The 27,801-nt window shown below is 39.7% G+C and overlaps 2 protein-coding genes across 2 annotated transcripts in view; both read right to left on the reverse strand.

The window, feature by feature from the left end:
* LOC143079319 (uncharacterized) overlaps positions 1–27,801 on the reverse strand; it is a 239,632-nt gene that overhangs the window by 60,686 nt on the left and 151,145 nt on the right. The window lies entirely within an intron of this gene.
* Positions 1–27,801, reverse strand: part of LOC143078476 (nephrin-like) — a 206,446-nt gene that overhangs the window by 30,369 nt on the left and 148,276 nt on the right. The window contains exon 10 of the mRNA XM_076253335.1: positions 3,669–3,983. Coding sequence (XP_076109450.1) covers positions 3,669–3,983 — 315 coding nt within the window. The remainder of the gene's footprint in view (positions 1–3,668; positions 3,984–27,801) is intronic.

Here is a 27,801-nt window from a genome sequence, read left to right on the forward strand (position 1 = left end):
TATTGGTTATCTTAGCTGGCAGGCAGGGTTATCCAGTCCACTTTTTAACAAGATACACCAAGAATAATTGTTGCAAAGTTTAACTAAAACTGTCAAACGACTTCCTTTAAGACATGTGCTTGGTAACCTTTGGCCCAGTTAAGTTTCAGGGAAGATTTTTGGAAAAGCTAACAACGACGAAAACGGACGATGAACGTCAAATGACGTGAAAAGCTCACTTGGGCCAGGTCAGATTAAAAAAAAAATAAAACCAGCAGAAAACGAACATGACAGAGCAGAAGCACTGAATGAACAATTCACTTTAATTGTACTAACTAAGTAGAAACCAACTAAATACGCACCACTAAATAAACCGTTTAATACAAAACGAAAACACATAGTAAATTAAGTAGGATAAGAAAAATAAAGAGAATATGGACTCAATACATCCAAAGTATAAAGGCCAAGAGAAATAAGCCATAGAATGTCTAAAAATATATATAAATTAGCAGCTTAAACATTTTATCATCATTCACTTATTTTACAACAATCATCAATCCCAGCTGAATACCTGATGAATGGACAACAGCAGACGTTTCACGGTACATTTGCGCTATGCATTCTCTCTTAGATGCTCTCACATATAGTATGCTCCAACATAATGCGTAACCGGCTGGATTTTATAATATCATCAATGGTTTTTGTAAATATCGCAGTTGCAACTTTGTGCTGTCATCACCTTTAGTTTATATTTTGTGTATTGTGTATAATTGTTAGGCCATGTGTAGATTTATTTTTATGTTTTTGCGTTACTATCTTATTGATATTTATTCAACTTCTTTATCAAATAAGAAAAGACGATCAGTTAACTGAAACGACGTATAAAAAGAAGATGTGGTATGATTCCCAATGAGACAACTGTCCATAAGAGACCAAAATGACATAGACATTAACAACTATAGATCACCGTACGGCCTTCAACAATGAGCAAAACCCATACCGCATAGTCAACTATAAAAGGCCCCGATAAGACAATGTAAAACAATTCAAACGAGAAAACTAACGGCCTTATTTATATTTAAAAAAAAATGAACGAAAAACAAATATGTAAAACATAAACAAACGACAACCACTGAATTACAGGCTCCTGACTTGGGACAGGCACATTCATAAATAATGTGGCGGGGTTAAACATGTTAGCGGGATCCCAACCCTCCCCCTTACCTGGAACAGTGGTATAACAGTACAACATAAGAATAAACTATAAAAATCAGTTGAAAAAGGCTTAACTCATCAGATGGACAAAAATGCAAGTGGACATGGCCGGGTACTTATACATCTGTGAAATATAAACACCGTAATATGGTGCCAAAGGAACATCATTATCTAAAAATGGAAAATTAACAATAGGGAACGAAAAATCGTCTCTTTTGTCGTAAATATGTATGGTCTAGCCTGGGATCTTGTATTTAAAAAACTGAATATTTTATTTTAAATTTACTTCTCTGTTTTTCTTTCTTGTAAACATGTGTTATACTATATAAAACATGCCTATGAAGATGAGATAACCAAAAAGAAAAGATTCAATTCTTTCAGTTTCCGTTTTCCGTTCCGTATTCCGTTCAGTTTTCCGTTCAGTTTTCCGTTCAGTTTTCCGTTCAGTTTTCCGTTTCCGTCGTTTAGCAACACCAATCTGACACTATGCAAGTGAATCGAAAAATTGGACTTGTATTAATATTGGTGAATGCACCTTACTGAAGTCACTTTAAAAGATCTATTTCGGAGTACTTCCGCATTAAAATTCGCATTTTACATTCATAGGACTGTCTTGGTGTCTCCAATTTGTCTTTGCAAAAGTTGAACGAAGTTCATGTAATGAGATTTTTTTCCTCATTTCCCCATTTTAAAAAATAAAATTTATTCGTTAAAAGCTATTAAACGATTAATAAAAATTGCAAAATTTAACCTGTGTCGAATCTATGTCCCCGGCCGGAGTCTATACGCGGCAACATGCACTATTCTTTTTGTTTTCGGCAGGCATCAACATCTTTTTCTAAATTACACCACATGATTTGTTTTAGTTATCATGAACATTTAATTGAAACTTTAGCACATGTAACCTCGAAAATTAACGTTTTCGAATTTTTAGACGTTTTCAGACGTTTTGTAATGTGTGGAAGCATTGTATTCCTTAAAGACCCAAATATGAAGTAAATAAGAACAGAATCTAGGCATTTGTGCTCTTCGTGTATCTAACTTTTGTTATGATCAATTATAAATAACTTATTAAAATATCAGTTAAAAAATACTGCTTTGAAAAATGAAATATCAACTTGGACAAAATGGCTACCGCTTGAAAAACGACTGTGTAGAGAAGATTTTATAGAATCTGCAATATTTAAACTAACGAACAACGAGGCAAATATTTGTACTTTTTGTAGATGTTATTATTGTCCTACTCTTTTTATTCATTTTCTGCTATATCTACTTATAAAATTCACTTTCAGTCGTTAAGTTAACGAAAAACGCCGTTGGACATTTTTCTTATTCCAGCTTACTATGCACCCACCGAGTCAAATGAAATTTGGCAAAATAACGGCTCTAATGCCACAAAGAACCGACACATGTTGTTGTTCCTGCCAAGGTTCGGGAAGATCAGAGAATAAGAAATAGGATCACTATACATAAGAGTAAAAACAGTGTTTCATAAATGTAACGTTGGACATTCGTTGTTTTTCACATAGCTTTGTTATTTTAATCCTCAAATATAATAAATATTACTTAATATATGACCAAGAGCTATACAAACATAATTTAAAACACATATCAAATTTGTTTTACATGTAATAGTGGTTCGTCTTTGCTAACATTTTTATTTTGTTTGGCGGAGGAAATTTCGAAGATTCTGTTTCAAATCCTAGGGGTTGTATAGAAACAGCGTGTGTAACGTTACCACGATCTTCAAAAATAACATAAACAGTTACCATCATCAAAGTACATTTTTCACTTTCTATTTTCTAAGTAACGGACAACTGTTCAAGGTTAATATTTGACAGACTCGTTGCAAATGTAAATAACCACACGACGGCTGAGTAATGTTAGTCACATTTATGTAAACACACAGAAATTTAGGGGGAAATATCTTACGGAGATTCCACTCCGCCATATTGGGATCGTGGTAATTTCAGTAACCGTCATCCGCTTGTCAACAGTGTTGTATGTTATTTCAAAGAAACTGATGCCATTTGTGGTGAAAACGTTTGAGGACATTTGTCTTATGTTTTATGTGTATAATAATATTTTGAAGATGGTCACCGCACCTGACAGTCTCTATAATAAGGGGCCTGATCGGTTATTTTCATTCTTCGTGATCGGCGCATTTTCGCTATCAAGATCCGTTTTTCTACAGATTTTTTTTTATATTTTCGTGATACGTGATCATGGAAATTTATTTTCTGTGAATCGTGATTGACAAAATTTGTTTTATTGTAACATGATTAGAGAAAATGTGTTTCAATATATTATTTAAAGCTACATCCCAACTATTCTTTAGAGCAAATTATATTTTCTTAAATGTATTAGAATGTTGCTGACTCGTCTAGACTTTTATAAATAATATGGATAACTAGAGGCATGCACAAATGCGTTTAGTAAAAACCTTGTTAAAGTAGTAGAAATACTTTACTTACTAATAACAGTAAGTTGTAGAGTTGTAACACTGCCAGCTGTACCAGACAGATAACACTCGTAGGTCCCTTCATCACTCTCCCTGACATCAGATATACTCAGATGGTAGTCTCCAGCAGTATGATCACCTGTGACTGATAATCTGGTTGTTAAATCTGATGGTAAGTTTGGGTTTATATTTGTTCCATCTGTATATTGAATGGCAGGGTTTGTTTTTTTACTCCAGAGGATTCGTTTTCCCTGTGGAGTCTTATATGGACATTCCATCTGTACAGTTGATCCCTTAACTCCAGAAACTGCTTCTACTTTAATTAGATCTGAAATTACAGCATTTATGTTGCATATATAAAAATATAAATATATATTGTTTTCATTCTAGTAAAAACTATTGCCTTATACAAACACGGTAGACAATTATCAAAGATGCTTACAAACAAATTGATTATGTATTTTGTAATACTGCTTGAAAAAAAACACGGGTAGTAAGGTCGTCATATCGAGGAGCGTTTAGTACAGTGATTTTGTCATAGTTTGGATAAGTTTGACATGGTTAATTTATGTTACTTTCCTAAATTATTGCCATAGTCTATTCACACGAGCAGATGAAAAACAAATAAGATGTTTGAATCTATATTGGAGGTCAAACGATCTACATTGGAATTGTTGTGTCACGAAATTAATGCAAAATAAGCAAGATATCGGAATTGCTATGGTTTTGTTAAGAGATTGACATAGTTCGGTTAAGAGTCTAGAAATTCGTCATGGTTTTGGTAAATTTTGTCATGGTTTAGATCGAAATAAATATATATGTGTTTCACTTTAATACTGAAAATGTGTTTGATAGCGCCAGTTATTGAACGAAGTTACACTACATATTAACTGCCTAAGAAAGAAAAAAAGCCTGTTTAACCAAATTTAGTTGGTGTAATTGTCAAAGCGTAAATTAAACATGTCATGTTACTTTTCGTAAGTTTTCTACAATATAATTCTAAGTCACTGCTCTTTTAAACTAGCTTTCGATATAATTATACAAATCAATACAAAGCGTTGCTTCTGTTTCACATAGAATCGTTTCTCCGTATGTCCATGCTTAACTCTGCCAATGATATCGCGAGTGGCATCACTAGACAAATAGGTAAAGACTTCTACTTAAAAGTTGCAAAAAAGTGGCAGTTAGTCAAAAAGTAATTCTTGTTTTTACATTTTTTTCCTAGAAAACTAAACATTTTAAACCAGTTTATGATGATTAAAAGGAGATGTGGGGTTATAGGTCCATGATACAGTAACCCAGCTACAAAAATAACATAAAGATATTAAGAGGACATCATAAGTCTTCAATTATTTATGAAACCAAATCGTTACGCGTGACATGGACAACAGTTTAAAAACTTATTGGTTTTAAAACTATATGTGAAATTACAATAAAAAACACCCTCAAAGTTCGAATTTAAAATATGAAAGATCACAATTTCGATTTGGATTTAAGCCAACATAACGTTCAAGTTTGTCAATAAGAATTATTATTACGAATCAATAAAAATCTTTGTAATCAGTGTATGTAATGTGCGAATCTTGAAATGCCATTTTCACTGTATCCGTGATAAATAAACAATCGACAAATTCACGATTTTTGAATAAATTAAGAAATAATATACAATATGTACTGTTTTTATAAATTCATGATAAAAGTATTTGATGCGGACCCTACAGCCATCCAGGTGTAAAATTGATACACATGCAGATAGATAAATATTAAGAATAGTTTAAAATGAACAGAGCGTACAAGAGTTTTAAAAGTAGCAGTCGAGTTTCATTTGTAGAAAAATGTACCTTTTAACATGATTAATAATGTAGTATAATAACTTAAAACAGGGTTTGTTGTTCAGCGTGATTCCACTTTGTTGTTTTGTGATGCGATTTATGTTTACTGTTGAATAATGATATCAAAATTTCATTTTCACTGTAGAGGGATTCATTACTGTTGTATATGCGATGCATTTTCACAGAAGGATTTTAATTAATTTTCATCATATAAAGTACCAGACTCAAGCTGGCAGCCACTTTTATCGGCCAATCAAGATAGCAGCCACTTTTTTCCAGCAGCCAATTTTGATGATATGTCTAAAAACCAAAAAACTGCGTGAGGCTCAAACGTTCCAAAAATCGCTAAATCTTAGTTAAATACAATTTAACAGCGGAAATCGACAATTTCACGGTTTCTACTGATTTTTAAAGCATTTCATTCCGTTTTAAATATGTATGTGAAGTTAGCGGTCTGTCCGTTAATTGACATGCGATAATTGATATTCAATATCCAACCGGCTGCTAGCAGTCAGTTCAATATTCAAATTTAGTTGAAAATCACTAAAAAGCATAAGGGAAAAAATACCATTTTATGACCCCTTCAAGCTGTCATAAATTTTCGTTGTCCTCGAATATAAACCCTGATACAAGTTGCATATTTTTCTTTATGTTATATAGATTTTTATCAATCAAACATTACAGAAGATTCGCCAAAGATGTTATTTAATATATCAAATATGAAACAAAATCCGATTACTCCAGAAACATATAGACATATAAATAGAAATATTTATGGAAAGCCAAAAAAGAAAAGAAATGTATAGTGAACACCTACCAGCGACTGTTTAAAAGACGGTAACCACCCCCGGACGATTTTGAACCTCTGTGGTGGCCAGACGGGCCCGGATCCCAGAAAAATATTAAAGTGGGGAATAGCCTGGGTCAATACCTTTGAAATGAGCTAGGTCCGGTTCGAAACTTTGCCGTTGGTATATGCCGAAAAGTACCGAATGTGAGTTTAATACGGAAAATTGCGTTATGGGACACCTTTGAACCTCTGTGGTGGCCAGACGGGCCCGGATCCCAGAAAAATATTTAAGTGGGGAATAGCCTGGGTCAATACCTTTGAAATGAGCTAGGTCCGGTTCGAAACTTTGCCGTTGGTATATGCCGAAAAGTACCGAATGTGAGTTTAATACGGAAAATTGCGTTATGGGACACCTTTGAACCTCTGTGGTGGCCAGACGGGCCCGGATCCCAGAAAAATATTTAAGTGGGGAATAGCCTGAGTCAATACTTTTGAAATAAGCTAGGTCCGGTTCGAAACTTTGCCGTTGGTATATGCCGAAAAGTACCGAATGTGTGTTTAATACGGAAAATTACGTTATGGGACACCTTTGAACCTCTGTGGTGGCCAGACGGGCCCGGATCCCAGAAAAATATTTAAGTGGGGAATAGCCTGAGTCAATACCTTTGAAATAAGCTAGGTCCGGTTCGAAACTTTGCCGTTGGTATATGCCGAAAAGTACCGAATGTGTGTTTAATACGGAAAATTACGTTATGGGACACCTTTGAACCTCTGTGGTGGCCAGACGGGCCCGGATCCCAGAAAAATATTTAAGTGGGGAATAGCCTGGGTCAATATCTTTGAAATGAGCTAGGTCCGGTTCGAAACTTTGCCGTTGGTATATGCCGAAAAGTACCGAATGTGAGTTTAATACGGAAAATTACGTTATGGGACACCTTTGAACCTCTGTGGTGACCAGACGGGCCCGGATCCCAGAAAAATATTTAAGTGGGGAATAGCCTGGGTCAATACCTTTGAAATGAGCTAGGTCCGGTTCGAAACTTTGCCGTTGGTATATGCCGAAAAGTACCGAATGTGTGTTTAATACGGAAAATTACGTAATGGGACACCTTTGAACCTCTGTGGTGGCCAGACGGGCCCGGATCCCAGAAAAAATATTTAAGTGGGGAATAGCCTGAGTCAATACCTTTGAAATGAGCTAGGTCCGATTCGAAACTTTGCCGTTGGTATATGCCGAAAAGTACCGAATGTGTGTTTAATACGGAAAATTACGTTATGGGACATCTTTGAACCTCTGTGGTGGCCAGACGGGCCCGGATCCCAGAAAAATATTTAAGTGGGGAATAGCTTGGGTCAATACCTTTAAAATGAGCTATGTCCGGTTCGGAACTTTGCCGTAGGGATATGTCGAGGAGTACCGAATGTGTGGTTGATATGGAAAATACGTAAATGGGCAACTTTGAACCTCTGTGGTGGCCAGACTGGGCCGGATCCCAGACAAATATTTACCTGGCAATTAGCTTGGATCAATACCTTTAAAATGAGCTAGGTCCGGTTCGGAACTTTGGCGTAGGGATATGTCGAGGAGTACCGAATGTGTGTTTGATATGGAAAATACGTAAATGGGCAACTTTGAACCTCTGTGTAGGCCAGACGGGCCCAAATCCCAGAAAAATATTTAAGTAGCAAATAGCTTGAATCAATATCTTTGAAATGAGCTAGGTCCGGTTCGGAACTTTGCCGTAGGGATATGTCGAGGAGTACCGAATGTGTGGTTGCTATGGAAAATACGTAAAGGGCAACTTTGAACCTCTGTGTAGGCCAGACGGGCCCGGATCCCAGAATAATATTTAAGTAAGGAATAGCCTTTTGAAATGAGCTTGAAAGGTTCAAAAATTACCGTAAAGATATTCTTAGGAATTCCGAATGTAAGATTGTTGAAGAATCTCAATAAATGCGTTGTGTTTTCTATACACGTTTAAATGTAGTGATAGGTAATGAATAATACAATAACATCACTTACTATAGCGTTATAGTTACAACGTGACCATAGCATAATGTTTGTACCTTGCGTATTTTCCGAAGTATGTAACGAAAAATTGTAAGAAAATGTAAGTTCACAATATAGATAAAAGAAATTTAAATTTATGTCCATCTCAATTAAAATAATCTAGTTCCTTAACCTTAACTGATCACAACTAAAGTTTATCTCATAGTTCATTCATGGATTTTTCTTCTGCCGCATACTGTAGCATCACTCAGCGGTAATTTTCTTTATGCGTTGTAAGTTCCTTTCTTGTATCTATTTGGCTTCTTGACTCTACCAGTTGAGGGTGTGTTCGTTCGTCTAGGTAGCAAGTTACTTTCTTTGAAATTTTCCTTAAGTGGGTTCATGTGCGATCTACTTTGTACGAGCCATTGTGATGTGTCTTCTGGTCTTCTTTTGGCAACGGTCGTGCCTGAAAGTATATCATCTGAACGGTCATGTTTCCATAGCAACTTTGCCGTGAACTTTCCCTTTTCGCTGTGTTCTTGTCTTCAATGATGTTTACCAGAGCTATATATGATGTCGGATGGTTGATGTTTCTATTGATTAGTCCTGATTACACACATCCGAACTTTGACTGTACAACGATTGGTCCTTTTCCTCTTATAACTCTGTCCTCGATAATTTACCAGTAGTAGTCGGTGCCTATGAGTAAATCAATTTTGAAACGTTCTGTACTTAAGTTTAAATGTGGAAAGTTCCTTGTAGTATGTGAAATCTTGTTTTAAATCGGAACGGCAATCTCTGGAACAATGAGTGTGTCGATATGGACTTTTTCTCCTGTGTCGGTCTGTAACTGTATTGTTGCAGTGTCTAAGTTGCGAACCTTCTGGGATAAATTTCAACTCACAGACGGATGAATGCTTACTTTTTCTGTAGGATTTATTTCTAATTTATCAGTTAATTTCTGAGTTATAAAATTGAAGAAGGCTGTGCTCCCTCGTCAAATAAGATGTTACTTTCTAGTTCTTGGTCGTTATTTACAACTGGTGCAGTTGTTGTTTTCGGGAGAATGTCGTGACTCTGATGTGATGGATACATTACTGTAGTCTCGTTTGGTGTTTCAACTACGTTGATTGCTGACTATTGTAATTTAGGCTGCGGTGTCATACCTGGAATTACCTCTTTTCCTTTACATATGCTAGTATGATGTATTCCGTTACACTTTTTGCATCGTTCAGTACAGTGGCATGCGGCTACTTAGTGTGACCCTTTACAGTTAAAGCATAACTGTTTCTGTTTTACAATTTAATTTCTTATGTTTACGTCTGTTACTTCAGGGCACTCCGCCGGATATTGCTCAGCTAAACAAAATATACATGTATGTGTATTTACCATCTTACGTGTGTCTTTGAATTCGCTCTTGTATGAATGTGATTGCGTACCCATAAAAAAGTGCAGTGGCGTACAATATGTCTGAATTCATGACTCCTTCGCCAGCTTTAAGTATTTCAATCTCTTTGGTTATTGCTATTCGTAGATTTTTCAATATCAAGTTATATCTCCCGCGTTTTCTTGCAATAGATTTTCTCATGTCAATCGGTAACTTGTCCAAAACTAAAGCGAACCATACATCTCAGGTGTTTGACAAAGTGACTCTAATCCTTGCACATATGATTCAAGTTTGTCTCCGTAAGATCTCAAGCTAAATGCATCATTTGTCGTTGCGGGTAAGCTCATGAGTGATTTCATGTAAGCATTAAAAAATTGTGTGAGTTTCCAAATCTCTCTCTTAGCAAACAAACGGCTGTCTCATAATTGGTGTGCGTAAGCGCAAATCCTGATATGGTTTGGGCGGCGGTTCTTATAAGCTGGGCTTTCAGATAACTAAATTTCTGTATTGGTGTAAGGCTACTATTTTAGTGTATGGTACATTCGTAAAAGTCCCAAAATGTGCTCAACTGCAAAACATACCCGTCAAAATGTGGCTAATCTAATTAAAATAATCTATGATTTACATCACTAAATACATTTGGTAGTTGGGCTGGTGGTTGTATATACGAACAATCTTCCTGAGTATTGTATGATTGTAAAATCGGACCAATAAAGTTGCTTGATTGATTTCCGGTAGGATTTTCCTCCGATGTAATTCGCTTTCTAGTGTTTAGCATGTAAACGGCTGATGTGTTTGTATAAATAGCGTTTGATGTAGGTATATAGCATTCAGTGTTAGCGTTCATTGTTTACTTTCTTTTAAATTAGAATTATTGTTGAGGGATTCGATTGTTTGCTTAAGTTTTCGTATTTGCTTTAGTTTACTGTCTAAATCAAACATATACTCATCCGAGTCTGTAATTTCTTGTTCAATGTGATCCTCGTGTTGGATTTCTTTCATCTTCTCGTGTAAATCATGAATAATCTTCTTTTTCTGGGTTACGACATACTCTATGGCTTTGAATTCCTCCATTTTGACGTTTTCAGGATTCTCTTTCAGCTCCTCGAATTTGATCCATAGCTTCGTCACTGCTGCTCTGTTGCCGACACGTATTGCCTTTAACGTCCGTCACGGCACCATAAATGTTAAAAAATCTCAATAAATGCGTTGTGTGTTCTATATACGTTGTATTTAAACAATGCTACTAAACATCATTACTGTTGGATAAAAAGTTTGTACTTGTTTGGCTTTATAAATATTTTGATATGAGCGTCACTGATGAGTCGTATGTAGACGAAACGCGCGTCTGGCGTACAAAATTATAATCCTGGTACTTTGATAACTATTTACACCACTGGGTTGATGCAACTGCTGGTGGACGTTTCGTCCCCGAGGGTATTACCAGCCCAGTAGTCAACACTTCGGTGTTGACATGAATATCAATATTGTGGTCATTTTTATAAATTTTCCGTTTACAAAACTGAATTTTTCGAAAAACTAAGGATTTTCTTATCCCAGGAATAGATTACCTTAGCCGTATTTGGCACAACGTTTTGGAGTTTTGGATCCTAAATGCTCTTCAACTTTGTACTTGTTTGGCTTTATAAATATTTTGATATGAGCGTCATTGATGAGTCTTATGTAGACGAAACGCGCGTCTGGCGTACAAAATTATAATCCTGGTACTTTGATAACTATTCACACCACTGGGTCGATGCAACTGCTGGTACGTTTCGTCCCCGAGGGTATTACCAGCCCAGTAGTCAACACTTCGATGTTGACATGCATATCAATATTGTGGTCATTTTTATAAATTTCCCGTTTACAAAACTGAATTTTTCGAAAAACTAAGGATTTTCTTATCCCAGGAATAGACTACCTTAGCCGTATTTGGCACAACTTTTTCGGAATTTTGGATCCTAAATGCTCTTCAACTTTGTACTTGTTTGGCTTTATAAATATTTTGATATGAGCGTCACTGATGAGTCTTAAATAGACGAAACGCGCGTCTGGCGTACAAAATTATAATCCTGGTACTTTGATAACTATATACACCACTGGGTCGATGCCACTGCTGATGGACGTTTCGTTCCCGAGGGTATTACCAGCCCAATAGTCAACACTTCGATGTTGACATGAATATCAATATTGTGGTCATTTTTATAAATTTCCCGTTTACAAAACTGAATTTTTCGAAAAACTAAGGATTTTCTTACCCCAGGAATAGATTACCTTAGCCGTATTTGGCACAACTTTTTGAAATTTTGGATCCTAAATGCTCTTCAACTTTGTACTTGTTTGGCTTTATAAATATTTTGATATGAGCGTCACTGATGAGTCTTATGTAGACGAAACGCGCGTCTAGCGTACAAAATTATAATCCTGGTACTTTGATAACTATTATCACATTTGTTAAGTCCCCAAGTGTCATCCCACAATGGTAAAGTGTTTTTGTCGAAGATGTTTCAATCATTGTTAAAGTGAGGACTTTTTAAACGAACATTTAATGTATTGTGATAAGATGAATGGAGTGAAAATCGAAATTCCAGAAGAAGATACCATTACAATATCTTACAACATAGTACCAACGTAAAATGCGATTTCCTTATGTTATTTATGCTGACATTCAATGTAGCTCAGAACAGATAGACACTTGCCAACCTGACAAACTAAAAGCTTACACGGATGTTAACTAACAAAATACACCTTCTGGTTTTACTACCGTGTCCAGTATGCTCATAGGGAATATAAAGAAACAAAAGTGTACTCACTGGAAGACATTGTTCAGAGATTTGTGGCTTGTATGGAAGAGATAATGAAGAAGATCCCAATGTTTTACAGCGAGTTAAGATTGTCACATGTGCGATAATGAATTAGGTGAAGACAAAGTGCGTGATCACGAGCGTTCGACAGGTAAGTATCGTAGTGCAGCACATAAGAAAAATATAACTTAGACTGTCAATTACCGGTAAGAAATGCTTTTCATTGATTCGTGTAAGTTATGTTAAATTCGTCCGACACCTTATATATTTAGCTTAGAATTTAAAGTTGAACCAATTTAAGGTATGAAAGTCGTGATTTAGGTAGAATAATGAATTTATGATAAATAATTAAAAATAAAATGTTTATCTTACGATTTCATGAAGGGTCATTACGACATGACGAAAACACAACTACTATCTGCTGACAGACTTAATAATAAACACATTAGTGTGGCTGACTATGTTCATGTACTACATGTGTTTACTATTTTTTTTTTAGAAATTTGAAACAGTGTTGTTTCCAATGGTTGGTATTAACCAAAGTGCATCGTGTGTCAGAACTTTAACAATCAATTTGGCTTAAAATTTTCATTGACCTGAACACTAACATTAGAATCATAGCCAGCATCGTATCTAAAAAGTATTCCTTTAAACTGATGAACAACTCAATGTTTGAAAATACCATGGAAAACACACGTTAACGGGTGAATATAATATTAATGACTACTGATAAGCAACCGTTGAAACTAATAGCTACACCCAACTGTGACCAATTCGTGGTGTTTAACGAGTCCATGGTAGTAGTAAACATAAAGAAAACCAAACTAAAGTTTAACAAGCCTGTGTACTAAGGAGCAATTATCTTAGACATTTCAAAGATTTTAAATGTACGACATTCATTTGGACTTTGTGCGTAAACCAACGGGAACAAAGTTCGACAATTGTTTACCGACACTGATAGTTAAGCCTATTAAATTTAAACCGACGACTTTTACAAAGACATATCTCACATTCAAAACAAGATTGACACATCAAACTATTGTATGGACAACCCGTTTTCGAATTCCGACCAACGTCAACAAAAAAACAAATGATTGGTATGCATGTGGTGGTCAAATGATGGCTAACTTTGTATGGATTCTTACAAGATGTGTTAATATCGAATGGGTGATATTCAACACACTAGGAAAGCTAAAGGAACGAAGAAACAAGTCAATTGACAGAACATTACATTTAACGATTGCAAGACGTGTTTGATGACCTTTTAACCCTTCCATTATGAGACCTGGAACCCATTGGACGTGTTAGTTTAAGACGACAACAAGCAAAGCGTATTTTGATTCTTACGGACTTTAATTCCCCCTTACGTAATGGTAAATTACTTGAAACTTAAGATCTACTACATCACTGATGAACTTCAGATAAGAGCACCAGTGTTCTGTGGACACTTTTGTTTGTATTTGTCACAATTGTTGTCTGAAGGAAAACCTTGATGAAGTTGCGTTTCCAAGACAGACAAATTTGGACTTTATGGAAATTGAGAAGTAAATAGGAGTCAATTGCGTGAAGAATTAAACATTAAATCTTAGAATAATAATACGGATGCTGCAACAAAACGACGAGTCATGCGTCAATTAAAACACTATACGAAACCGTTAGAATTAAAATTACAATCCGCGTTTAACCAGATAAAGAGAGATATAAAACGACTAGAGAAAGGATATGATACAGTCTTTAAAGAACTCCAGAAAAAAGTAGATGAGTTTAAGACCACTCTGCACCAAGAACTCGAGTTAAATCAGATTAAAAACTCGACACATAAAACATTGATGAACTCTTGAAACTTTAGTTGTCAATAGAAGCTTAAGACCAAAACAAGGAAAATCTAGAGAGTCTGAGGATGTGTATTCTATCGAGACATGCTGGTGGGAGATTAAAATCCGTTAGTGGTTTATTATTTGGTAAAGACGTAGTCCAGATGTTTAAGCCTTCACCACATTAATACTCGCATAACGAAAGTATCCTTTATAATCTTGGGCAAATTGTCAAAGCCTATACTTGCTAAAAGGTTGGTACTGCAAATCTTATTGTTTGAATCAAGAGTTTAAGGACTTAGGTTACCCTTTTCATGGAACAAAGACCTCTTTCACCCACACCTGTTTTGTTTTCGCAAGACCTTTCCAATGCGGTTCAAATCCTGAACCGTCTTTTAAGTTAAGGTTCATAAAAAGACCTTTGTACTTTTTTCGTCAGTAAAATCCTGATACCTTTAGGCTTAAGTGTTTAACACTTGGGACACCAGTTAAGACCAGTTAAGACTTTTCTCGGTCCACCTTTTTAAACATTCTTTTCTTTAAAGTTTAAAACTGTCCCCGACTTTAAATTTAACCTGTTTCAATGAAAGAAGGTTACCAAACAAGTTCCATACACTTTATATACGTGTTCTTTTTTACTAGCATTATAAGAAACCATCTTAATTTATCTATATTTGGAGGTGTTGTACTAATGAAAGATTTTGGCCATTATAGGGATTCAAAGGTGTGCCTTACCGTACTTTTCATATTAACCACACATGAAATCCTAGGCTTATCTCTACGGCAAAGTTCCGAACCAGACCTATCTCATTTTAAAGGTATGGACCCGAGCTATTCGCCACTTCAAAATTTTTCTGGGAACCGGCACTGTTTGGCCACCACAGAGGTTCAAAATTGTCCATTTACGTACATGTATTTTCTATATCAACAATACATTCGGTATTCCTCGACATATCCCTACGGCAAAGTTCCGAACCGGACCTGGCTGATTTTAAAGGTACTGACCAAGGCTATTACCAACTTAAATATTTTCTGGGATCCGGGCCCGTCTAACCACCACAGAGGTTCAAGGGTGCCCCTTAGGTAGCACTCCACAGTTAGAAAATAAAATTAAAAATGAGCCCAAAATGTTTTATCATCTCCTATTCCTGGATTTCTAATACATTAACCTAACAGTTTGTGTTGTACATGTGCATATGTATGTAATCAGTATCTTCCATAGATTTGATTTTTAAAAGTTAAAAGGGTGAAAATTAATTCCTTTTATGTGTATTCATGGCAACATTCTGCATTTATTTACCATAAAATATTGCAAAAAGGGGGGTGAACATGTCACATGACCCCCCAAAATTTGGATCAAACTAGAATTTCAATGCCTTTGAGTGATACCTTTTTAGAAACTGTTTTCATAAATCTTCCTAATGATGAAATAAAAAATGGGTGTCTTTCACCTCATTTTTTCGTAAAATCCAATCACAAAGTTCGTGCGATAAAAAGTTGGAAAAAAACATTACAATAATTGCCGGACCAATGTATGGTATGGACATGCAAATACGGACTGTCATACAGAAAACAGCCTATATTACATACATTATATAACCTTGTTGTTCATATAAATCCAATACAAAGGCTATTTTAATACTCAGCTATCTAAAAATGAATTTTATTGCACACTAGCTCTCATATTTTAAAAATCCACAGGGGCCAAAATGCGAAACTACACACCTAACTGTGGAGTGCTACCTTAACGACAATTTCCGTATTAACCACACATTCGGTACTTTTCGGCATATACCAACGCCAAAGTTCCAAACCGGACCTATCTCATTTTAAAGGTATTGACCCAAGCTATTCCCCACTTAAATATTTTTCTGGGATCCGAGCCCGTCTGGCCACCACAGAGGTTCAAAGGTGCCCCTTAACGTAATTTTCCGTATAAACCATATGCATACATTCGGTACTTTTCGGCATATACCAACGGAAAAGTTCCGAACCGAACCTAGCTCATTTTAAAGGTATTGACCCAAGCTATTCCCCACTTAAATATTTTTCTGGGATCCGGGCCCGTCTGGCCACCACAGAGGTTCAAAGTTGCCCATTTACGTATTTTCCATATCAACCACACATTCGGTACTCCTCGACATATCCCTACGGCAAAGTTCCGAACCGGACCTAGCTCATTTTAAAGGTATTGACCCAAGCTATTCCCCACTTAAATATTTTTCTGGGATCCGGGCCCGTCTGGCCACCACAGAGGTTCAAAGTTGCCCATTTACGTATTTTCCATATCAACCACACATTCGGTACTCCTCGACATATCCCTACGGCAAAGTTTCGAACCGGACCTAGCTCATTTTAAAGGTATTGACCCAAGCTATTCCCCACTTAAATATTTTTCTGGGATCCGGGCCCGTCTGGCCACCACAGAGGTTCAAAGGTGCCCATTTACGTATTTTCCATATCAACCACACATTCGGTACTCCTCGACATATCCCTACGGCAAAGTTCCGAACCGGACCTAGCTCATTTTAAAGGTATTGACTCAAGCTATTCTTCACTTAAATATTTTTCTGGGATCCGGGCCCGTCTGGCCACCACAGAGGTTCAAAGTTGCCCATTTACGTATTTTCCATATCAACCACACATTCGGTACTCCTCGACATATCCCTACGGCAAAGTTCCGAACCGGACCTAGCTCATTTTAAAGGTATTGACCCAACCTATTCCCCACTTAAATATTTTTTCTGGGATCCGGGCCCGTCTGGCCACCACAGAGGTTCAAAGTTGCCCATTTACGTATTTTCCATATCAACCACACATTCGGTACTCCTCGACATATCCCTACGGCAAAGTTCCGAACCGGACCTAGCTAATTTTAAAGGTATTGACCCAAGCTATTCCCCACTTAAATATTTTTCTGGGATCCGGGCCCGTCTGGCCACCACAGAGGTTCAAAGGTGCCCCTTAACGTAATTTTCCGTATTAACCATATGCATACATTCGGTACTTTTCGGCATATACCAACGGCAAAGTTCCGAACCGAACCTAGCTCATTTTAAAGGTATTGACCCAAGCTATTCCCCACTTAAATATTTTTCTGGGATCCGGGCCCGTCTGGCCACCACAGAGGTTCAAAGATGTCCCATAACGTAATTTTCCGTATTAAACACACATTCGGTACTTTTCGGCATATACCAACGGCAAAGTTTCGAATCGGACCTAGCTCATTTCAAAGGTATTGACTCAGGCTATTCCCCACTTAAATATTTTTCTGGGATCCGGGCCCGTCTGGCCACCACAGAGGTTCAAAGATGTCCCATTACGTAATTTTCCGTATTAAACACACATTCGGTACTTTTCGGCATATACCAACGGCAAAGTTTCGAACCGGACCTAGCTCATTTCAAAGGTATTGACTCAGGCTATTCCCCACTTAAATATTTTTCTGGGATCCGGGCCCGTCTGGCCACCACAGAGGTTCAAAGGTGTCCCATAACGTAATTTTCCGTATTAAACTCACATTCGGTACTTTTCGGCATATACCAACGGCAAAGTTCCGAACCGAACCTAGCTCATTTTAAAGGTATTGACCCAAGCTATTCCCCACTTAAATATTTTTCTGGGATCCGGGCCCGTCTGGCCACCACAGAGGTTCAAAGATGTCCCATAACGTAATTTTCCGTATTAAACACACATTCGGTACTTTTCGGCATATACCAACGGCAAAGTTTCGAATCGGACCTAGCTCATTTCAAAGGTATTGACTCAGGCTATTCCCCACTTAAATATTTTTCTGGGATCAGGGCCCGTCTGGCCACCACAGAGGTTCAAAGGTGTCCCATTACGTAATTTTCCTTATTAAACACACATTCGGTACTTTTCGGCATATACCAACGGCAAAGTTTCGAACCGGACCTAGCTCATTTCAAAGGTATTGACTCAGGCTATTCCCCACTTAAATATTTTTCTGGGATCCGGGCCTGTCTGGCCACCACAGAGGTTCAAAGGTGTCCCATAACGTAATTTTCCGTATTAAACTCACATTCGGTACTTTTCGGCATATACCAACGGCAAAGTTTCGAACCGGACCTAGCTCATTTCAAAGGTATTGACTCAGGCTATTCCCCACTTAAATATTTTTCTGGGATCCGGGCCCGTCTGGCCACCACAGAGGTTCAAAGGTGTCCCATAACGTAATTTTCCGTATTAAACTCACATTCGGTACTTTTCGGCATATACCAACGGCAAAGTTTCGAACCGGACCTAGCTCATTTCAAAGGTATTGACCCAGGCTATTCCCCACTTAAATATTTTTCTGGGATCCGGGCCCGTCTGGCCACCACAGAGGTTCAAAGATGTCCCATAACGTATTTTTCATATCAACCACACATTCGGTACTCCTCGACATATCCCTACGGCAAAGTTTCGAACTGGACCTATCTCATTTTAAAGGTATTGACCCAAGCTATTCCCAACTTAAATATTTTTCTGGGATCCGGGCCCGTCTGGCCACCACAGAGGTTCAAAGTTGCCCATTTACGTATTTTCCATATCAACCACACATTCGGTACTCCTCGACATATCCCTACGGCAAAGTTCCGAACCGGACCTAGCTAATTTTGAAGGTATTGACCCAAGCTATTCCCCACTTAAATATTTTTCTGGGATCCGTGCCCGTCTGGCCACCACAGAGGTTCAAAGGTGCCCCTTAACGTAATTTTCCGTATTAACCATATGCATACATTCGGTACTTTTCGGCATATACCAACGGCAAAGTTTCGAATCGGACCTAGCTCATTTCAAAGGTATTGACTCAGGCTATTCCCCACTTAAATATTTTTCTGGGATCAGGGCCCGTCTGGCCACCACAGAGGTTCAAAGGTGTCCCATTACGTAATTTTCCGTATTAAACACACATTCGGTACTTTTCGGCATATACCAACGGCAAAGTTTCGAACCGGACCTAGCTCATTTCAAAGGTATTGACTCAGGCTATTCCCCACTTAAATATTTTTCTGGGATCCGGGCCCGTCTGGCCACCACAGAGGTTCAAAGGTGCCCCTTAACGTAATTTTCCGTATTAACCATATGCATACATTCGGTACTTTTCGGCATATACCAACGGCAAAGTTTCGAATCGAACCTAGCTCATTTCAAAGGTATTGACTCAGGCTATTCCCCACTTAAATATTTTTCTGGGATCAGGGCCCGTCTGGCCACCACAGAGGTTCAAAGGTGTCCCATTACGTAATTTTCCGTATTAAACACACATTCGGTACTTTTCGGCATATACCAACGGCAAAGTTTCGAACCGGACCTAGCTCATTTCAAAGGTATTGACTCAGGCTATTCCCCACTTAAATATTTTTCTGGGATCCGGGCCCGTCTGGCCACCACAGAGGTTCAAAGGTGTCCCATAACGTAATTTTCCGTATTAAACTCACATTCGGTACTTTTCGGCATATACCAACGGCAAAGTTTCGAACCGGACCTAGCTCATTTCAAAGGTATTGACTCAGGCTATTCCCCACTTAAATATTTTTCTGGGATCCGGGCCCGTCTGGCCACCACAGAGGTTCAAAGGTGTCCCATAACGTAATTTTCCGTATTAAACTCACATTCGGTACTTTTCGGCATATACCAACGGCAAAGTTTCGAACCGGACCTAGCTCATTTCAAAGGTATTGACCCAGGCTATTCCCCACTTAAATATTTTTCTGGGATCCGGGCCCGTCTGGCCACCACAGAGGTTCAAAGATGTCCCATAACGTATTTTTCATATCAACCACACATTCGGTACTCCTCGACATATCCCTACGGCAAAGTTCCGAACTGGACCTATCTCATTTTAAAGGTATTGACCCAAGCTATTCCCCACTTAAATATTTTTCTGGGATCCGGGCCCGTCTGGCCACCACAGAGGTTCAAAGTTGCCCATTTACGTATTTTCCATATCAACCACACATTCGGTACTCCTCGACATATCCCTACGGCAAAGTTCCGAACCGGACCTAGCTAATTTTAAAGGTATTGACCCAAGCTATTCCCCACTTAAATATTTTTCTGGGATCCGGGCCCGTCTGGCCACCACAGAGGTTCAAAGGTGCCCCTTAACGTAATTTTCCGTATTAACCATATGCATACATTCGGTACTTTTCGGCATATACCAACGGCAAAGTTTCGAATCGGACCTAGCTCATTTCAAAGGTATTGACTCAGGCTATTCCCCACTTAAATATTTTTCTGGGATCAGGGCCCGTCTGGCCACCACAGAGGTTCAAAGGTGTCCCATTACGTAATTTTCCGTATTAAACACACATTCGGTACTTTTCGGCATATACCAACGGCAAAGTTTCGAACCGGACCTAGCTCATTTCAAAGGTATTGACTCAGGCTATTCCCCACTTAAATATTTTTCTGGGATCCGGGCCCGTCTGGCCACCACAGAGGTTCAAAGGTGTCCCATAACGTAATTTTCCGTATTAAACTCACATTCGGTACTTTTCGGCATATACCAACGGCAAAGTTTCGAACCGGACCTAGCTCATTTCAAAGGTATTGACTCAGGCTATTCCCCACTTAAATATTTTTCTGGGATCCGGGCCCGTCTGGCCACCACAGAGGTTCAAAGGTGTCCCATAACGTAATTTTCCGTATTAAACTCACATTCGGTACTTTTCGGCATATACCAACGGCAAAGTTTCGAACCGGACCTAGCTCATTTCAAAGGTATTGACCCAGGCTATTCCCCACTTAAATATTTTTCTGGGATCCGGGCCCGTCTGGCCACCACAGAGGTTCAAAGATGTCCCATAACGTATTTTTCATATCAACCACACATTCGGTACTCCTCGACATATCCCTACGGCAAAGTTCCGAACTGGACCTATCTCATTTTAAAGGTATTGACCCAAGCTATTCCCCACTTAAATATTTTTCTGGGATCCGGGCCCGTCTGGCCACCACAGAGGTTCAAAGTTGCCCATTTACGTATTTTCCATATCAACCACACATTCGGTACTCCTCGACATATCCCTACGGCAAAGTTCCGAACCGGACCTAGCTAATTTTAAAGGTATTGACCCAAGCTATTCCCCACTTAAATATTTTTCTGGGATCCGGGCCCGTCTGGCCACCACAGAGGTTCAAAGGTGCCCCTTAACGTAATTTTCCGTATTAACCATATGCATACATTCGGTACTTTTCGGCATATACCAACGGCAAAGTTTCGAATCGGACCTAGCTCATTTCAAAGGTATTGACTCAGGCTATTCCCCACTTAAATATTTTTCTGGGATCAGGGCCCGTCTGGCCACCACAGAGGTTCAAAGGTGTCCCATTACGTAATTTTCCGTATTAAACACACATTCGGTACTTTTCGGCATATACCAACGGCAAAGTTTCGAACCGGACCTAGCTCATTTCAAAGGTATTGACTCAGGCTATTCCCCACTTAAATATTTTTCTGGGATCCGGGCCCGTCTGGCCACCACAGAGGTTCAAAGGTGTCCCATAACGTAATTTTCCGTATTAAACTCACATTCGGTACTTTTCGGCATATACCAACGGCAAAGTTTCGAACCGGACCTAGCTCATTTCAAAGGTATTGACTCAGGCTATTCCCCACTTAAATATTTTTCTGGGATCCGGGCCCGTCTGGCCACCACAGAGGTTCAAAGGTGTCCCATAACGTAATTTTCCGTATTAAACTCACATTCGGTACTTTTCGGCATATACCAACGGCAAAGTTTCGAACCGGACCTAGCTCATTTCAAAGGTATTGACCCAGGCTATTCCCCACTTAAATATTTTTCTGGGATCCGGGCCCGTCTGGCCACCACAGAGGTTCAAAGTTGCCCATTTACGTATTTTCCATATCAACCACACATTCGGTACTCCTCGACATATCCCTACGGCAAAGTTCCGAACCGGACCTAGCTAATTTTAAAGGTATTGACCCAAGCTATTCCCCACTTAAATATTTTTCTGGGATCCGGGCCCGTCTGGCCACCACAGAGGTTCAAAGATGTCCCATAACGTATTTTTCATATCAACCACACATTCGGTACTCCTCGACATATCCCTACGGCAAAGTTCCGAACTGGACCTATCTCATTTTAAAGGTATTGACCCAAGCTATTCCCCACTTAAATATTTTTCTGGGATCCGGGCCCGTCTGGCCACCACAGAGGTTCAAAGTTGCCCATTTACGTATTTTCCATATCAACCACACATTCGGTACTCCTCGACATATCCCTACGGCAAAGTTCCGAACCGGACCTAGCTAATTTTAAAGGTATTGACCCAAGCTATTCCCCACTTAAATATTTTTCTGGGATCCGGGCCCGTCTGGCCACCACAGAGGTTCAAAGGTGCCCCTTAACGTAATTTTCCGTATTAACCATATGCATACATTCGGTACTTTTCGGCATATACCAACGGCAAAGTTTCGAATCGGACCTAGCTCATTTCAAAGGTATTGACTCAGGCTATTCCCCACTTAAATATTTTTCTGGGATCAGGGCCCGTCTGGCCACCACAGAGGTTCAAAGGTGTCCCATTACGTAATTTTCCGTATTAAACACACATTCGGTACTTTTCGGCATATACCAACGGCAAAGTTTCGAACCGGACCTAGCTCATTTCAAAGGTATTGACTCAGGCTATTCCCCACTTAAATATTTTTCTGGGATCCGGGCCCGTCTGGCCACCACAGAGGTTCAAAGGTGTCCCATAACGTAATTTTCCGTATTAAACTCACATTCGGTACTTTTCGGCATATACCAACGGCAAAGTTTCGAACCGGACCTAGCTCATTTCAAAGGTATTGACTCAGGCTATTCCCCACTTAAATATTTTTCTGGGATCCGGGCCCGTCTGGCCACCACAGAGGTTCAAAGGTGTCCCATAACGTAATTTTCCGTATTAAACTCACATTCGGTACTTTTCGGCATATACCAACGGCAAAGTTTCGAACCGGACCTAGCTCATTTCAAAGGTATTGACCCAGGCTATTCCCCACTTAAATATTTTTCTGGGATCCAGGCCCGTCTGGCCACCACAGAGGTTCAAAGATGTCCCATAACGTATTTTTCATATCAACCACACATTCGGTACTCCTCGACATATCCCTACGGCAAAGTTCCGAACTGGACCTATCTCATTTTAAAGGTATTGACCCAAGCTATTCCCCACTTAAATATTTTTCTGGGATCCGGGCCCGTCTGGCCACCACAGAGGTTCAAAGTTGCCCATTTACGTATTTTCCATATCAACCACACATTCGGTACTCCTCGACATATCCCTACGGCAAAGTTCCGAACCGGACCTAGCTAATTTTAAAGGTATTGACCCAAGCTATTCCCCACTTAAATATTTTTCTGGGATCCGGGCCCGTCTGGCCACCACAGAGGTTCAAAGGTGCCCCTTAACGTAATTTTCCGTATTAACCATATGCATACATTCGGTACTTTTCGGCATATACCAACGGCAAAGTTTCGAATCGGACCTAGCTCATTTCAAAGGTATTGACTCAGGCTATTCCCCACTTAAATATTTTTCTGGGATCAGGGCCCGTCTGGCCACCACAGAGGTTCAAAGGTGTCCCATTACGTAATTTTCCGTATTAAACACACATTCGGTACTTTTCGGCATATACCAACGGCAAAGTTTCGAACCGGACCTAGCTCATTTCAAAGGTATTGACTCAGGCTATTCCCCACTTAAATATTTTTCTGGGATCCGGGCCCGTCTGGCCACCACAGAGGTTCAAAGGTGTCCCATAACGTAATTTTCCGTATTAAACTCACATTCGGTACTTTTCGGCATATACCAACGGCAAAGTTTCGAACCGGACCTAGCTCATTTCAAAGGTATTGACTCAGGCTATTCCCCACTTAAATATTTTTCTGGGATCCGGGCCCGTCTGGCCACCACAGAGGTTCAAAGGTGTCCCATAACGTAATTTTCCGTATTAAACTCACATTCGGTACTTTTCGGCATATACCAACGGCAAAGTTTCGAACCGGACCTAGCTCATTTCAAAGGTATTGACCCAGGCTATTCCCCACTTAAATATTTTTCTGGGATCCGGGCCCGTCTGGCCACCACAGAGGTTCAAAGATGTCCCATAACGTATTTTTCATATCAACCACACATTCGGTACTCCTCGACATATCCCTACGGCAAAGTTCCGAACTGGACCTATCTCATTTTAAAGGTATTGACCCAAGCTATTCCCCACTTAAATATTTTTCTGGGATCCGGGCCCGTCTGGCCACCACAGAGGTTCAAAGTTGCCCATTTACGTATTTTCCATATCAACCACACATTCGGTACTCCTCGACATATCCCTACGGCAAAGTTCCGAACCGGACCTAGCTAATTTTAAAGGTATTGACCCAAGCTATTCCCCACTTAAATATTTTTCTGGGATCCGGGCCCGTCTGGCCACCACAGAGGTTCAAAGGTGCCCCTTAACGTAATTTTCCGTATTAACCATATGCATACATTCGGTACTTTTCGGCATATACCAACGGCAAAGTTTCGAATCGGACCTAGCTCATTTCAAAGGTATTGACTCAGGCTATTCCCCACTTAAATATTTTTCTGGGATCAGGGCCCGTCTGGCCACCACAGAGGTTCAAAGGTGTCCCATTACGTAATTTTCCGTATTAAACACACATTCGGTACTTTTCGGCATATACCAACGGCAAAGTTTCGAACCGGACCTAGCTCATTTCAAAGGTATTGACTCAGGCTATTCCCCACTTAAATATTTTTCTGGGATCCGGGCCCGTCTGGCCACCACAGAGGTTCAAAGGTGTCCCATAACGTAATTTTCCGTATTAAACTCACATTCGGTACTTTTCGGCATATACCAACGGCAAAGTTTCGAACCGGACCTAGCTCATTTCAAAGGTATTGACTCAGGCTATTCCCCACTTAAATATTTTTCTGGGATCCGGGCCCGTCTGGCCACCACAGAGGTTCAAAGGTGTCCCATAACGTAATTTTCCGTATTAAACTCACATTCGGTACTTTTCGGCATATACCAACGGCAAAGTTTCGAACCGGACCTAGCTCATTTCAAAGGTATTGACCCAGGCTATTCCCCACTTAAATATTTTTCTGGGATCCGGGCCCGTCTGGCCACCACAGAGGTTCAAAGATGTCCCATAACGTATTTTTCATATCAACCACACATTCGGTACTCCTCGACATATCCCTACGGCAAAGTTCCGAACTGGACCTATCTCATTTTAAAGGTATTGACCCAAGCTATTCCCCACTTAAATATTTTTCTGGGATCCGGGCCCGTCTGGCCACCACAGAGGTTCAAAGTTGCCCATTTACGTATTTTCCATATCAACCACACATTCGGTACTCCTCGACATATCCCTACGGCAAAGTTCCGAACCGGACCTAGCTAATTTTAAAGGTATTGACCCAAGCTATTCCCCACTTAAATATTTTTCTGGGATCCGGGCCCGTCTGGCCACCACAGAGGTTCAAAGGTGCCCCTTAACGTAATTTTCCGTATTAACCATATGCATACATTCGGTACTTTTCGGCATATACCAACGGCAAAGTTTCGAATCGGACCTAGCTCATTTCAAAGGTATTGACTCAGGCTATTCCCCACTTAAATATTTTTCTGGGATCAGGGCCCGTCTGGCCACCACAGAGGTTCAAAGGTGTCCCATTACGTAATTTTCCGTATTAAACACACATTCGGTACTTTTCGGCATATACCAACGGCAAAGTTTCGAACCGGACCTAGCTCATTTCAAAGGTATTGACTCAGGCTATTCCCCACTTAAATATTTTTCTGGGATCCGGGCCCGTCTGGCCACCACAGAGGTTCAAAGGTGTCCCATAACGTAATTTTCCGTATTAAACTCACATTCGGTACTTTTCGGCATATACCAACGGCAAAGTTTCGAACCGGACCTAGCTCATTTCAAAGGTATTGACTCAGGCTATTCCCCACTTAAATATTTTTCTGGGATCCGGGCCCGTCTGGCCACCACAGAGGTTCAAAGGTGTCCCATAACGTAATTTTCCGTATTAAACTCACATTCGGTACTTTTCGGCATATACCAACGGCAAAGTTTCGAACCGGACCTAGCTCATTTCAAAGGTATTGACCCAGGCTATTCCCCACTTAAATATTTTTCTGGGATCCGGGCCCGTCTGGCCACCACAGAGGTTCAAAGATGTCCCATAACGTATTTTTCATATCAACCACACATTCGGTACTCCTCGACATATCCCTACGGCAAAGTTCCGAACTGGACCTATCTCATTTTAAAGGTATTGACCCAAGCTATTCCCCACTTAAATATTTTTCTGGGATCCGGGCCCGTCTGGCCACCACAGAGGTTCAAAGTTGCCCATTTACGTATTTTCCATATCAACCACACATTCGGTACTCCTCGACATATCCCTACGGCAAAGTTCCGAACCGGACCTAGCTAATTTTAAAGGTATTGACCCAAGCTATTCCCCACTTAAATATTTTTCTGGGATCCGGGCCCGTCTGGCCACCACAGAGGTTCAAAGGTGCCCCTTAACGTAATTTTCCGTATTAACCATATGCATACATTCGGTACTTTTCGGCATATACCAACGGCAAAGTTTCGAATCGGACCTAGCTCATTTCAAAGGTATTGACTCAGGCTATTCCCCACTTAAATATTTTTCTGGGATCAGGGCCCGTCTGGCCACCACAGAGGTTCAAAGGTGTCCCATTACGTAATTTTCCGTATTAAACACACATTCGGTACTTTTCGGCATATACCAACGGCAAAGTTTCGAACCGGACCTAGCTCATTTCAAAGGTATTGACTCAGGCTATTCCCCACTTAAATATTTTTCTGGGATCCGGGCCCGTCTGGCCACCACAGAGGTTCAAAGGTGTCCCATAACGTAATTTTCCGTATTAAACTCACATTCGGTACTTTTCGGCATATACCAACGGCAAAGTTTCGAACCGGACCTAGCTCATTTCAAAGGTATTGACTCAGGCTATTCCCCACTTAAATATTTTTCTGGGATCCGGGCCCGTCTGGCCACCACAGAGGTTCAAAGGTGTCCCATAACGTAATTTTCCGTATTAAACTCACATTCGGTACTTTTCGGCATATACCAACGGCAAAGTTTCGAACCGGACCTAGCTCATTTCAAAGGTATTGACCCAGGCTATTCCCCACTTAAATATTTTTCTGGGATCCGGGCCCGTCTGGCCACCACAGAGGTTCAAAGATGTCCCATAACGTATTTTTCATATCAACCACACATTCGGTACTCCTCGACATATCCCTACGGCAAAGTTCCGAACTGGACCTATCTCATTTTAAAGGTATTGACCCAAGCTATTCCCCACTTAAATATTTTTCTGGGATCCGGGCCCGTCTGGCCACCACAGAGGTTCAAAGTTGCCCATTTACGTATTTTCCATATCAACCACACATTCGGTACTCCTCGACATATCCCTACGGCAAAGTTCCGAACCGGACCTAGCT

The sequence above is a fragment of the Mytilus galloprovincialis genome, chromosome 6 (assembly GCF_965363235.1).
Source record: "Mytilus galloprovincialis chromosome 6, xbMytGall1.hap1.1, whole genome shotgun sequence".
Classification (NCBI taxonomy): Eukaryota; Metazoa; Mollusca; class Bivalvia; order Mytilida; family Mytilidae; genus Mytilus; species Mytilus galloprovincialis.